Source organism: Lemur catta, chromosome 4, assembly GCF_020740605.2.
Source record: "Lemur catta isolate mLemCat1 chromosome 4, mLemCat1.pri, whole genome shotgun sequence".
Taxonomy (NCBI): Eukaryota; Metazoa; Chordata; class Mammalia; order Primates; family Lemuridae; genus Lemur; species Lemur catta.
In genome coordinates this window covers 87,159,519-87,175,539 of record NC_059131.1, presented here as the reverse complement: position 1 = coordinate 87,175,539, position 16,021 = coordinate 87,159,519, and the positions used below count along the sequence as shown (strand labels likewise).

The following is a 16,021-nucleotide window of genomic DNA, read 5'->3' as shown; positions in this document are numbered from 1 at the left end:
TCTGATTCTCTTTTCAGACTTGGAACATCATTAGCTAAATAATAGCCAAGTGTTGTGGTACTATTACATTGTTAGTTACAAATCTTCCTCTCACTGTACATTTTAATCAGATTCTCAAACCCTTTCATTTTTTGGAAGTGAATTGTCTTTATAGCATAGAAATTACAGGTATTAAAACAGTAAATGATAGCCCCAAATCAAAAGGTCTTGCATTAGACAACACTTTCTCAAAGGACTTGAGGAACTTTGGATTACTTAAAACCTGAACTTTAGAATTACACTTTGGCTAGGGTATTTACCAAGAGCTTAGAGTCATACCTAATAAGACTTCCAGAGCATTAGAGATTCTCAAAATAAACAGTAATTGCTGCACTGATTTTTCTAGAAGTATTTATGTATGACTGTTTCACCACAACCTCACCAGGTTAATGTTTTAATCTTTTTATTGTTATTTTAATTTCATACTTGATTACTGGTTTGAATATTTTCCCATGTGATTATTTTCTATGTGTAATTTCTTTCATGTGAATTACCTGTAAACATCCTTAAGAGTTTAAGAAAAGCATTTATAATTACTAATAGAGATGAAATGCTCTAAAAGGCAGACTTTCTGCTTTGGGGAGTATGCACAATAGTTTATATTTTCTAAGGGAGTTCTCAGCTTGTATCATTTGATTTCTAAATGGGGAAAAAATTCTGCTAACATCTACAAATATCCTGTAGATATCCTAATATCTATAAGCAATACCTACAAGAAAAGATAGAAGCTAGATCCTGCCTTTACAACACCATCAGCCTACCAACTTCTTAGCAAGAACTTCTGGGGAGTGAAGTGGGTGAGAACAAACGGAACAACAATAAAAAACTTCCTGAGGAACTTGAACACAGGGCTCAGCATCCAAATTTAGCTGCGCATAATTTTTTAGCTATTTCTGGACTAATCATATTTACCTACAAGGTGTGGAGTATTATGTAAACATTCTTTATACACATTTCAGCTCCTGAATAATTTAATGTGTGATTTTCTTTTCTCTTTCCTGAATACATAGATAAATAATACATAGTATATTTTACTCACCTAACATCATAGACAATCTCTCTGTGCTATCTGGCTCTCCACGCCACCTAACTTTTGGAGCTTTGATCTAAATGTGTTCACAAAATGGAATCATCTTTAAAATCTTCTATAAACTTTATTTCACTCCAAGAATATTTGAAAGATATAATCCTTTTTACAGGCACACAATGTATTAATAGATTTATGTATACAAATATTTGAATTATTTTAATGCCAGAGATTCAAGTATAAATGTAAAGTACAAGTTTAACACATGTGTAACAATATAAAATCTAAATAGATTTGGAACTGTTGTGGCTGATGAGTTAGGTGACCACCAGATCTAAATCTGAAAAGTTCACCGATTTAAAGTCATTTATATTAGACTGTGCAATGCAGTTGCATGGTTTACTCCATTAAAGGAACATGTTAACCTTCTCAGTGTTTCAAAAATAACAAAATTGTGCATTGAATTCAGGATTCACAAGATATCAGTAAAGAGTTCAAAATCACAAATCTATTTTTTTAACATTATCAACTATCACATTATGTTACTTAGATACTTGTTACCTCTCCTGATAGGAAGGAGTTTGAAAGACAGGGACAAAAATCCATCTCTGTGTTTTCAGCACCTACCATGGAGCTTTACACCTACTCTAGCCTCGGTAGATGTTTACAGAAGCAATGAGCAAGCAATAGAGGTTTGCTCTGGCTGTCTGTCCCATTCACTGGGTGTGATTCATATACAGCACATTGTGTGTGTGTGCATGTGTATGTGTGTTCACACATACTGCATGTGTGTGTACAATGTATACGTCTGTTACATTTCTGACTGCTCTCCCTTGTAGAGTGGTAGCTCTTGGCAAACATAATCTTTGTGATAAACAGAATAACAACCCCTTAAAGATGCCTATGCCCTAATTCCTGGTGCCTGTGAATGTTACCTTACAAGGCAAAAGGGACTTTGCAGATCTGATTAAGTTAAGGATCTTGATGGGGGAGATTATTCTAGATTGCTTGGGTGGATCTAGTGCAATCACAAGGGCCCTAAAAATAAAAAAAGAGAAGCAGAAAAGGAAGTGAAAGCAATACCTTGCCAGGCCCCAGCTTTCCCCTGTGGGTTTTGGAGATGGAGAAGGGGCCACATGTAAGGGGCGTGAACAGCCTAGATGCTGAACCAAGCAAGAAAATGGATTCTCCCCGAGAACCCCCAGAAGGAATTCAGTCCTGCTGACAACCTGGCGTTAGCCCCATGAGACCAAGGTCTGGTCGTCGGCACTATAAAATCATAAATGTGTGTTGTTTTAAGCCACTAAGTTTGTGGTAAATTGTTACAACGGCCATAGGAAGCTAATACAATCTCTGACACCTTTTTGTCTCCTGCAGCTTCCAGCACAGGTGTGTTGCATGAAGACAGGCTCAGATATCTCCTGCAGTTTGTCAGGCCCCTCACATCTCTGTACTCTCTCAGTGTTTGCTACCACATCTCATGCTGGAATAGGACAGACGTAGTCAGTATTCCTCTCTTGCAAATGACGGAAGCCTAGCATGAACTAGTTTAAGAAGAAAAAAAAAAGAAGGAGAGGGCACATCTCACATAAGTAGGACCCTCCAAGGGGTGGAGTTGGCTTTGTTTCCAACTGAGATGAGGGCCCAAATCAGTCCACTAAGACTCTCTGTCTCTCTGCTTTGCATTCCCTCTATATGCAAGCTTCTAGATTTCTATGATTTGCAAGTTTTTCATGGCAAAACTTCCCTCTTTCCTTCATGGAAGGATTCTGATTTGCCTGCCTTTGTGGCCAGTAAGGTTGAAAGAGTACTACAGTTACTCATTGCTACATTAAAAGAAAAAAAAAAAACCTAACAATTGTTCACTTAAAATACAAACATTTTTACAAGCATGTCAGTATCAGCTCATCTCGGTTGCACGTGACACCAGCTTGAGGTGATTGAATGGGAACTCAAGTATTAGCTTCTAGGATGGCTTCACCCATGCAAGTCAGTGTTGGCTGTGGCTGGAAGCTCAGCGGGGTTTGTTGGCTAGAGGACTCAGTTCTCCTTCCTGGGACCTCTCCACATGGCTAGGCTGGGCTTCTCATGGTATAACAGTCTTAGAGTAGTTGGATTTTGTACATAGCAACTGACTTCTCCCCTAGCACAAAGTGGAGGCTTCCAAGAGGTGTAGCCCAAAACTGACACAAGGTCACTTGTGTGCCACATTTTATTAATTAAAGTAGATCACAGGGCCCAGCTCAGATTTAAGGAGAGGAGACTACATACACAAGGGCGTGCGTGAATACCATCGTCATGGTTCACAGGGGCCACCAGACCATGGGTTTATATTACCAAAGTGGATAGTGAACCTTTGTGACTAATGGTCCAAACAGGACCATGGGAAAATGGTAGGGCAGTCCCACAAAGGAAACAGGGCTGAAAACAAACCTCCAGTATCCATGGCAACCATTTTCTAGAGGGCTAGAAATTATTCAATAAAGCAAAGCTGAGTTCCCCTTTAAGGATATTTACTATATAGTTTGTACATTTTTCTGGAGTTGGGGAAGTAATTAAAAACTTAGGTTTAAAGATAAGGAATCTCAAACTTTTTTTCCCATTCAAACTTTTCTTATATTATAAATGAAAATGACAATGTGTAGCAAACAGTGCGATAAAGGAATTAAATTGTGCAGGATTTATGATGAATAAAGTATAACATGACTAATCCAGTGATGGTTATTTGCCATCACCTTTTTAATGTGGCAATTCCTTGAATACTGTGAAATATTTTCACCCTACATTTACATTTTATGGTTTATATTTATTCTCAACAGTACAGATCCCAAATTGTCAAATTAATTGGGTTGATTTATGGTAATTAGCTTTAAGTTAGAATATTTGAAATTCATTCAATTAATTTTATCTGTTTGGTGAAGTACAATAAGGGTTTTTAGCATTACAAAGTTTTATTTATAATATTAGCTATGCATATGTTTAAGGATATGGTGGACTCAAATTACTCTTATTTGAATTTTATATTCAGAGAATGAACAGGCAGTATTGGGGATCAGACAGTATTTAGAAAATGTATGTACAAGGATTATTTAGGATGGAATCACAGATGATTCTGGAATCTTTAGCACACATGCTTATTGATTGATTTTACCTGCAGCAAATATGAAGCAATAACAACTCTATAAATTATTTAGAGACTACTCATCCATATGGGGTTCTTTAAAATCACTTAAAAAAAAACAGTTTGGCAGAGTATTCTCTTTATATTAATAGTTTTTACAAGTCCATGTACAAAAGAGATATAGATCCATACAAAATCGATTAACACTGATTCTTTTAAAATGAAATTAAATATTTTAAAACATTCAAGTAACGATTGAGTGATCTTTCCTAGCCAAAGCTCTTTTTGGTAGTTTATTTACCTTAAATATTACTTTTGTCTTTCAAAGGGTATTATATATAGTGAATGTAAGGGATTTATTAAAAACGTTGGGTCGCTGGAGAGTGCTTTAGAACTTTGCCTTAAAATCTGCACACATGCAAAATTCCTGATATTATGAGTTGGGATTTCCAGTCTAAGAGGATTTCAAATCACCACTGAAAAAAGGGCTTGTTACAGGTTTCTAAGGGTCATATATCAGAAAGGCCCAGCTACTGACACAATCGCTGGAACTAAAATGGGGCAGGACCAAACACTTGGAATGAATGAAAGAGACCAATTTAGACCAAGTGGAAGGTATCAAGTTCTCTTAAAATGGCCCTTTTATTCTCAAGAGATATCTTATACAGCTCCAAAAGCAGATAGAATAATCAGCATTTACATGGTATGGATCTCTTTGTATACGGAGATGTAAGATTTCCATTCTTTAAAGCAGTTTGAGACACAGTGTTATAAAAAGCAGGCATTTTGGTGTTTGCAGATATGGAGTTAGAGACCCCAAATATCTACTTACAAGTCATATGACTTTGAAGCATTCGTAATAACCTTTTTTTTCATGATAACCTTTTTGAGTCTCGGTCCTGTTCTTTCTTTGGGTTGTTCCGAAGATCCAATGAGAGAATGCCAAAATACTTCACAAAGTTTCATGTTATTAAAATTTAGATGATTAATATTGCTAATAAAACTAAAACATGATTGGGTAACTGGATTGTACACAAGACATTGAAAAACCCAACTAGGTTGCAGCTGTCTTATTTTTTGAAAACATGTTCACTTGGAAAGTATGTACAAGGTCGAAAGTAGTTAATGCATTTTCCACCATTATTTTTAAAGTACTAACTCTTATTTTATTGACTTCCAGTGGACACAAAATCTGGAGAGATGACTGTACACATTTTTCCTGAATAGTTGGGGATTATATTTTATTAGCTGCAACCCAGAAGGGTCATGGCTGTTTTTACAGAGACATTTCCCTCCTGATGTGGTTTCTCATGACCCATGAGCAGTTGTAGGAGGTTTGGCCATACTGTGGGGTGTGTCGGGCCAGTCGACTATTTTTGCTAATCGTTTGTTTCTCTGTTTCTCTCCCAGCTATCGGCAGGACTCTCATCCCCCGTTACTTTAGCACTGTGTTTGAAGGCGGGGTGACCGACCTGTATTACATTCTCAAACACTCGAAAGAGTCGTACCACAACTCATCCATCACAGTGGACTGCGACCAGTGCACCATGGTCACTCAGCACGGGAAGCCCATGTTCACCAAGGTACAGGACGGGTTCCACCACACGCCTGCCTTTTCCTACTCCCAGCGATTTAAAGACCAATAATTGCTGTTTTCTCTGGAACTCTGAGCTGACTGATTGCTCATCTCTCAGACACTTTTCACACCATGGGAAATTCTTTTCTGTTTGTGACATGTCACGATGCTTCGGGTAAACACTGTTCTAAGATGTGTGTGTGTGATTCCGAGCACATGGAAATCAAAAATAAGAGAACCTCAAAAGTAAGGAGCAGGGAGATTCTGCTGCCTTTGAAATTTTAGTTGCTAGATTGGAATTTTTGTTTTTAGACAAAGGGTCTCCTACAGCTGAAAGAACATTTGCCTATTGTGTGGTCAGTACTGTATTTGTGCTTTGTTACTAAAAATATTTTTAGAGCTAAATTCAAATTTGAGCAAATAAAGAGAAAAATCACTAATCACAATCCAGCTGCAATCTGTAAGGAACAGAAGAACACAAAAATATCAATGAAATTGGGGAATTAAGAATTTAAATGTTGTTTCCCCAAATTCTAAGAAGTTGTGTGATCAGTCAGTGCATCAAACAAGTAGCTTAGCAAGGGAGCATGGCTGAGTTGTAAATGGGTTATAAAAGACTGAATGAGGAAAACGGAGGGAAGACTGGTGTCAGGGTCAGATATCACAATGTTTGAGGCAGCCTTCAAGGCCCTATGAAGGCTATGAAATAAAAAATAGAAGAGATAGAGATTCAACTTCCCCATTTAACGCATCTGATCCTTGTGATACACAGAAAATTCATCTATGGCATCTTCCCTCTCACCAAGACCTTTCTGGAACACTACAGATGATCCCTTTATGTCTTCTGGCAGGTGGAAAAATTAGTAAGGGCAAATACTAATATTTAGTCATAGAATCTGGCAAATTGAACTTTATTTTAACAAACACTCATTGCATTTGATGTGAAAATAATTTGTGATATTAATGATAGCAGCCATCTCTTTAAGTTCAAAACACAGATGATAACCTTCCCTTTATAGTTAAGAGAAATTGAATTATCAGGGTTAATTGCAAAAGCCCCGTTTAGAAAGCTGAAGATATGTTTGTTACTTATGCAGTTTTGCTGCAAGAAAAAAAGAATAAAATGTTTCTTATTTATTGATTGATCTGGCTGCAGTTTCATCTTTCCAGCACCCATGCTGGTGTGTAAAACCAAAGGCAAAGGAAATGCTTATAAAATGCAAAAGCAAATCATTAAATGCCACTGATTCTATGGTATCTTGGTTTTGTCAGTAGACATTTTAAATGTGGGACAAAGAATAGGGTTTTTCTCTTTCTTTCTGTTTTAGCAGTCAGGCACAGAGGAAAGTTGTCATTCGGAAACAAAGAAGCTTCACACAGAATGTAGAAGTCTCTGCTGGCAAGAGACTTGCTATCTGGGAAGGAATGATCACCTGAATGATAGTTTAATCTGCCGGTGTCTCTTCATTCTGGAGATGCAGAACATTTACATAATCTTGTAGATCAGATAGATACACAAGCCATTCATTGCTAGTATTACAAAGTCTGAGTACTGCAGGGAAAGCCATTCTCTGCTGCTTCATTATTGTTTTTTTTTTTTTTTTCTTTAGGCTTAATGTTACTTTTAGGTAATTCAAGAAAAACATACCAACTCCTTATGCTTTAAGGAAAAAAAATCCATGATAATTAAATAAAGAGCTTTGCCGTAATTAAAGAGCTGCTTCCAAATCCTTTAACTATTGAAAATAAAAATGCATTTTGTAGTAGCCCTTTTATATATGCACTCAATTTCTTTCTTTCTCATAAATGAACATGGCTGTTCTGAAGGTTTAGTGCTGGACATTCAGGACTTGTTTTAGATCAAAAAAATCCCATTCTTCCGAAGAATTGCTAAGTGCTATTTTCATTCAAATCAAGAAACTTAAGGTTTTCCTGTGTTGCATTCTTTCCTATCCTGGAATGCTCCCTTCTCAGATGGTTGAGTGGTTTGTCCAGGCATCCAAGGCAGTCACCAGGAAGACCTGAGCATTCTCTCAACACAGCTCCCTTGGCCCAAGCATCAGGTACTTGGACCACTTGTCTTATTCTACTCCCTGGCAGTATATTTGCCAACTCCTGGAAAGAAGATTTCCATACTGTGATGGAAAATATCACTTTCTGGGAAATGGAACTTAGTTATGTGGACTTAGTCCAGATGCTAATTATGTACATTTATTTTTAGGAAATTTGGAAGGATTCATTTTTCTTTCTTTCTTTTTTTTTTAATCTTTGGTGATTGTTATATTACCAAAAGAATATTTCCAATTTTTCTTTTGTTCTTATATTAATTAAAAATAACTCATCTTCATGTAATAAAATACTATGATTACTTCCTATAAAACAGTGGGCTAATGCCCTTTCAGTGTCACAAAGATAAAGTGTTCAGAAGCCAATGCTTATTTTTAAAGGGGGAACTACTATTAGTACATGGCATTACTTAGCATATTATGCATAGGCAGTATTACATTGTTCTATTTTAGACTTTCAATAAACTCTCATTCCCCAAATAGCATTTGACCCAGTACTTCTGAGTTACTTTTATGAAAATTTGGTCAACTGGTGAATCAAAAATCAGCCGCAGTTCTAATCAACTGAAATATTAAATAGTCCCCAGGAGTATAGTGAGCATTTTGCAATTTGCTGATACCAGGAACACTATAGATTATGGATAAATATGTAATTAGAATTAGAATTTTAAGACACACATTATAAGCCTTTCTTTTGTGTTTTCAGTTTCTGAATCAAGTAGAACACAAGGCTTAGTAATCAGACGAGCATGCATCAAGGTTTTCAGAATCAAAGACCCCCACATTATATTTATATTTGAAGACGGGAACATAGGCAGATGCTGAGAGAAGCACTCTCTAGGGTACATTCTTGGGCTTATTTTTAGGTTTTACAAACTGGAACAATATTTACAGCCATTACTGGACACCCTTATCACCTCCATAAACAGAGGTTTATATTTTCTCTGTTCTCAATTATTTATTATGAAATTATTTACTACTGTAGAAAAGTACCATGGAAGCACACCAACCAGTTTTCCTGTATGAAAACTCATCATTTTTATCTTAGCCTGTATACCACATTGTGCTTCAGAATTTCAACTCTTCTCTTGACACTGATCAAATTATAACATCAATGATCAGATTGTTCTTATTTATATATACATGCATTTACATAAGAAGTATCTCTAAGTAAAATACAATGAGCTTTACACAACTGTTAATCTAAAAGCACCATTCCATGCTTGCTGTTCCAAGCATAAAAACTAAGAAAATTAAACATTCCCACTTAAAAAGCACACTTCATTTCATAAAAGGTTTATGAGAATTATTGGATTACACACTACTTACATGGTCAATATTGCTTTACAATTAGTCAGAGAAAGAAAAGGGTTAAAAAGCTACCAGTTAGTTTGAGAAATGTTCATTTTTAGTTCTCTTGTTCCTGGCCTAGTCTCAAGCTAGCACGTGATCGGCTGAATGCCTGCCAGCCTCTTTCTTGTTGATCCTCCGGAGACCATCTGTGCTGGGGGCATTGATTAGAGTGTGTCTGCTGGGATTACATCTTTTCTGTTGCCATGCCAACTAATCAGCTGATTTTGGTTACCACAGAAACAAAATGTCAGAGCTCACAGTACGGTAACATGAATTCAGCACAACAGAAAATGTTTTCTTAATTGGGGACCCTTTTGATTTTGGATTCCAAGTGAAAGGCAGCATAAAAAAAAAAAAGGCCGACTTTAGATAAAAAGCTACATTAATTGTATTGATTAAGAGGAATGCACAGAATTTTTCTGAAGAGAGAAGACATTAATTCCCCTTTATAGGCTATGCCCATTTTTTTACCATTTCCAAGCAAGAAATATATATATATATATTTTTTGTATGTGCCTCTATTCCATTTGCTGATTGTTGCATATAAAACAAATCACAAAGCCTTCAGTTTCCTTTGACTTCCACTATGGGAGCAGGAGTGTAGGATCTGCCTAGGGCCTGGGATGAAGCTGTGGATGTAATTACTTGGGGAAGGTCAGTAGTGACCAGAATTCTCCACTGTCCTTTCATTCAAGAAAGTCATTTATTTTTCTTTAAAGAAAACACCTAACATAGTCAACTCAGATTCAATTCTAAGGATTCCCATCTTACACATAGTGTACCCTGGATAAAGCTGATTCCTTGGTTTTGACTGAAAAAGAAGGACCCCAAGGCTTGTTGCAATTTTCCATTTTGTAGGCCCATGACAGTTTGACTGCAAGAAAGGTCTCCAACTAGTTTGTTATGTTACCATGAACAAAGAACACAATTTAACTTGACCTTACAGATGCTCCAGTGGAGTATTCCATCAGAAGGACTACACACATGCCTTCCCATTACAAAATTCTGTTCCAGTAGAAGTAAACCAGAACTTCTATCTGCTCTGCGTTTGTGGTTCATAAATACAAAACAAACAGGTTAGACAATAAAAAAGGCTGACATTTAACTGAACTAATATTTGTTTAAAAATCCAATAATATCCCCTTTTTTAAAGAAAAAGGATTATAGCATCTACATATCTGTCCTGTTTTGTCAAGATATTTCATCGTTGATAGCTCCTACAGCTACCTCCCTTTTGTGAAAGCTGTCACTGAAAGTGGCTTCTGTCACACCAGCGCCCCAGGGGGAATTGTGTAGTTTAATCTCCATGCAACTCTTTTGAAAACCTTGGTAAATTAATTCCAACACTGACAATGCTCTAGGGGAATTGTTTGGGGACACTGAAGTCTTTCCCCATTTCAGTGCACTCAACTCTCATGGCTAAGACACCAGAAACAGGGCTCTGAAGACCACTCAACCAAAGAGTTTTGAGGCAAGGTGCCCATATGCCTGGAGTTACCCACAGATTCTGCTAATTGGATCTGAGATAGAGGTCTTTACCTAGGTTATCAATAATTATCTAACAGTGCTTCTGAGATCTTTGATAAGGCAAAGATGGCAGACATCAACAGCATCTTTCTTGAGTCATGCCCTATCAACACTTGTTAGGAATTCCCCTGTACTGATATTTGGCTTGTTAAAAGAAAATATTACCTTCAATTATAGTGCAAGGAAGGCACCTAAGTCAATGCTGAGGACCTAATTTCAACTCAATAAATGGTGGTGTTTTGTAACAAATTCCCAAAGAGGAAAGTGATTATTCATATTTCATAACAGGTTGATATAAACTGTTCACCATCTTCATGGACTATAGTTTTAGAAATACTCGTATCTCCTATTCAGTTAATTTTTACTTATTTATTTTTAAATGTATTTTTTTAAAGTTTCCAGAGGTTTATGTTTGTTTTTAGCCCAACAAATCTTTCTCCAAAAAAGCTTGATCAGAAGCCCAATATATTAAAACAGATACAATCAAAGCTGCTCTGGTGAAATCCAGAAAATATCTGTGGGTATCTCAGAGCTGAAATGGGGGCCCAGCTCCTCCCAGCAGAGCCCCCAAGATGCCTCCAGCAAACCCCTAGGTCTCAGACAGCACATCATGACCCCCACTGGCCTAGAGTTCTGTGTTCTCTTTGGTTGCATTTTGTTATGTGTAAAGGTATCATTTACTATCATCCTACTAGGTACCAGGCACAATTCCAGGCAATCCACACACATAATGTCATTGAATGTATTGGATATTATGATCCCCATTTTACAGATGAGAAAACTGGAATCGAGGGAATTTGATTTTCCCGAAGCTTCTGAATGAGTAAAAAGTGGAGTCAGGATTCAAATCCAGTACTTTCTGACACCACAGCCTCCACCTCCTATTTTGTATTGCTCCCCTGAGATAAAGATGGGCTGATTCAGGAGCTGTCACTATTTAAACCCAACCAATATGCCACTACCACTCCCTGTCTCATAGCTGACATAGGCTCAGTGGTCCGTGATTGTCTAGCATTTTCTTTCATCTCAAAGTCATTAATGGTGAAAATAACAGTAAGTAAAATAGGAACTACATGCCAAAAATGATATGAATATCAAAAGAAGATAAAAACGCCATCCTGTCACTGATTATCAAGGAAGAAAGCCTCCAAAATTCTATTATATTTCATTAATAATACATATTTTTCTTAGAAAGATAAAATGCCCCATGCCCCAAGATTGGCCCTTTATGCTGGCAGAATTTGTCATTGTTGATGTGATGAGATTCAAGAAATATATTTTTTAAACGTGGCTCTATTAGCCACATGTCAGTAACAAATACCCACTGCCTTGGGTTAAGCATTGCCCTCTGGAATGTCTCTAGTTGGGTAAACTTGTAATATTGCACACTTAGGCATGAATGATTTTATTGACTGCTTTCTCCTAGAGTAGGATAACCACGATTAGGACAAGAATTCAAGCTCCTATGGGGGAAGAATTATGGAAATGGAGGAAAAGTAGGAAGTGAGAGATTACCATTTTGGGGGGATAACTACTGTGTGCCAGTAGTTTTTGACCCAATATCCCTGTAAGATGGGTTTTGTCCCCATAATTATAGATGAAGAAACGGAGGCTCATAGAGTTTCATTAGTAACTAGTATAATTACTTATTACTGCTAGTAAGCAGCTGTGTAGTCTTTCGAACCTACTGATTCTAGAGCTGACACTTGTCCCCATATGCCACAGATAAATAGATAAACCATTTGTGTCACATCTTTACCAAGAGCAAGCGCCACCTGGTAGGGTAGACCATGCTGAGTAGCTGATGTGTGAGTTACAAAATGTGGCTTTCAAGAAGTGCATAACAAATGAGTGCGTTGTTTGTCACTTCTAGGTATGTACAGAAGGCAGACTGATCTTGGAGTTCACCTTTGATGATCTCATGAGAATAAAAACATGGCACTTTACCATTAGACAATACCGAGAGTTAGTCCCGAGAAGCATTCTAGCCATGCATGTAAGTAATCTAATTTCTGTTTTACTTTCTTTTTTTTTTCCTCCCTCCTTCACTTTACTCAAGGGGAAAACTCAGCCCTCTCTCTGTGAAAGAACTCCAGTAATCATCACTCGTTAGGTAATTAACTCTAAATATTGAGTTTTGTTCTCAACCATTTTAATCCACAGGCCCTTTTCCCACTCCTTTGTTTCCAAGTTTTGTACATTGTGAGGCTATTTTTGATACTTTATTATTCTGAACTCCAAATGGAGGTTACCTCAATAAACAGTTTGTACTTTTCTTAAATTCCATCCAGTCATTATCAAGTACTGCTCTGCTTGGGCTAACAAACTTGTTACGTGTAACTGGGGAATGAAATGAAACAAGTAAGAATAACAGTTTCCAGTTTTGATTAGAACCATCTGATCAGACTTGAGACTCCTGTAGCTTCAGATCAGCATCAGCAGGAGTTGGTCCTTCCTAACCATGGTGCTGGATTTGAAGTGGAGTATTTGGGGTTCTCTCCGTTTCATCAGGCCATAAATCACATCGAATTTATTGAGCACCAGTTAAGTGCAAAGGTGGGTTCGATGCCAATCTAGAGCTATATTTTAAATGCAAGTAGGAACTACAGTCAGGTGCAATCCCTTAAGAAGAGTCAAAGGCATTAACTTAAATAAATCTTTCTTCTGTAATGTGTGATGCAGCCGCGTCCATGACAAATCTTTGGAACAAAATCACACTTAATAAGCCTGAGTTTTAAGACTCTTAACAATCAAAAAAAAACAAAAAACAAAAACAGTAGCTATCACTTATTGAGTGTTTACTATGCCAGGCCTTGAGCTAAACACTTTGCATACATTATGATATTTAATCTTGACATTTACTCAGAGAGGTGTTTGCTGCTGACAAACTGAGGCTCAGAGAAGTTCAATAAATTGCCCAGTATTTTTTAGGCACAAAGTGGCAAAATCAAGATTTAGACCCAGCTGGTTCTGACTCCTAAGCCTGGCTGATAAGCTGCCTGTCTCCCAGCTGTCTGATTCCAGGCTGTCTCTCCAGGCATCTGTTCCCAGCCCTCTGATCCCACTGGTTAACCCCGTCTCTGCCCTTCCCTTTGACCTTGTGCTTTCTGCTGTGGCACCCCACTCTCCTCCTTTATTTCTGACCATCCATGCTCCGTGTTCTTCTTAATTATCAAAGCCCAGTTCACGTTCTCCACTCTCCTTGAAGAAGTCTGGAGTATCCACTCTTACTATTCTCAAAATAGACTGAAAGGCCACAGAAGGCAGTGGTTGGGAGCCCGGACCCTGGACTGTGACCACAGAGGGTTGTATCCTTGTTCCTATGTTATCTTGGGCAAATGATGTAACCTCTCTGTGCTTCCAGGGCCTCATCTATAAAATAGGAACAGTGAGAAACTTGCCTCAGAGAATTGTCTTGAGGATTAACAGTTAGTGACTCTAAAGCACCTAGAACAATGCCTGGTGGCCACATCGGAAGTCCTCTGCAGGTATTGGCGATTGGCTTTCGCAGTGGCAGCGGCAGCGACAATATTCCTTCATGAATTGGTTATCATCCTGGCCTTCTGATTGAAATATAAGCTCCTTGAGCTTGGCCATGACTACTTCACGCACTTCTGTAGAAAAAACTCTTCCTCAAACTTGAGAGAGGTTTAGTAAATACAGGTTCAGTGTCCCCAAGACCTCGTTCAAGAAATTGACATGAAACTGATACTCTCTGTTTTCTCTGACATTTTTTGTTATTTATACACACAAATCCAATTTGTAGTCTCACTGTGAGAAAAAGTAAGTACAGAAGAGAATAAATTAAAGTTGCATTAGTATAACCTAGATAGTCTCGTGAATGTAGACGTGGAGACAAAGGAATATTTACTCATGTCTTCCTCTGTTTAGTGCTGATTTGCTTCTTTCTTAAGAAAGAAGGAAAGGCAAGTAGAAAGAGTGTCAACCAAAAGACTCATCAACCCAGAAAGAACTTTTTTTTCTGGCTGAATGGAACATTTGGGGTAGCCCATGATACTTTACATCCTTTTTTAAAATATGGGTATTTTGGCAAATGTGAGTCTTACCCTTAAAGTCCTGCAGGAGGAAAATTGTTAAGGATGTCTATATCTAGTCTCAGCTTAATGGGAAAGAAAGTTAGAATTCTCTCTCTCTCTCTCTCTCTGTGTGTGTATATAATATATATGTATATGTATGTGTGTGTATACATATATATTACACACACACACACACACACACACACACACACACACACATATATATATAATGGCAGTGGCCAAGTTTTCAAATACAGCCCTGAACCCTAAGCTGTTAGAACACCATCCCTATCACAGCAGGAAACAAAGGCCAGTCCTGAAGCATGGCTCTCCCCAGTCCACAAGTGCCACCTTCTCTAATGAGGGCCCTGGACCCGGAGCTCTGCTGGCAGGCTCGGTGCCTCTTGCCCTGAGGCCTGAGTGCCAGGGTTTCTCACAGAGAAAATAATGCCGTTTCTCCCAAAGACCAAAAACACATCTAAGGCAGTTTGGTTTTCCCCAGTCTTGCACAATTGATCTGAAACTATCCTTGAGCATTATATGCAAGTGTCTTCAAAATGTAAATTAAATGACCTCCAGCAACCTTCCCTCCAAGAAAAATTGACAACGTTGCAATTACAGTTTTTTAGCAGCTGTAGCACCATCTAAGATTTTCTTGGGACCATCTTGTAGGGATAAAATATATGATTTTTTTTTTCTGTTTAGGCACAAGATCCTCAGGTCCTGGATCAGCTGTCCAAAAACATCACCAGGATGGGGCTAACAAACTTCACCCTCAACTACCTCAGGGTAAGACCAACAGAATGATTATATTTCCTGGTGAGTTTCAAAAGTAATTCAGAGGTTTATATGCATCTTGAACCAAGGAGTTAAAATGAAGTTCAGGTAACATAGCATAATATGTTTGTTCTGTACCACTGTGTGTGTGTGTGTGTGTGTGTGTGTGTGTGTGTTTCCAATGGAAGGTGGAGTTTAATTAACAAAGCATCAAACCTAGAATCTGTCAGGGTTGAGCTTCCCTTGTACATTTGCATGACTTCTGGAATTAATTATTCAAAGGCTAGCAATGTCCCATTCTCATCAAATGCTTTGGTGCCACTTTCCTTCTGTTACTGGACTCCGAGTGGAGTTTTTTTCCCAAGTTCTTGGTGTTCCTCATGGGAAAAAATTTCAGGCCACACCGTATAAACCAAGCAAGCAAAAGCTTTATTCAAAGTGAAAGTACACTCTCAGGGAGGAGAGCAGGCAGGCTAGAAAGAGAGCAGCTGCACTGAG

At 37.9% G+C, this 16,021-nt stretch overlaps 1 protein-coding gene across 9 annotated transcripts in view; it reads left to right on the top strand.

Annotated features, from left to right (window-relative positions):
* Positions 1-16,021, top strand: part of LDB2 (LIM domain binding 2) — a 365,026-nt gene that overhangs the window by 279,271 nt on the left and 69,734 nt on the right. For all 9 annotated transcript variants that reach the window (XM_045550418.1, XM_045550421.1, XM_045550419.1 and 6 more), the window contains exons 3-5: positions 5,598-5,770; positions 12,583-12,705; positions 15,452-15,535. In XM_045550418.1, the coding sequence (XP_045406374.1) occupies positions 5,598-5,770; positions 12,583-12,705; positions 15,452-15,535 (380 nt within the window). The remainder of the gene's footprint in view (positions 1-5,597; positions 5,771-12,582; positions 12,706-15,451; positions 15,536-16,021) is intronic.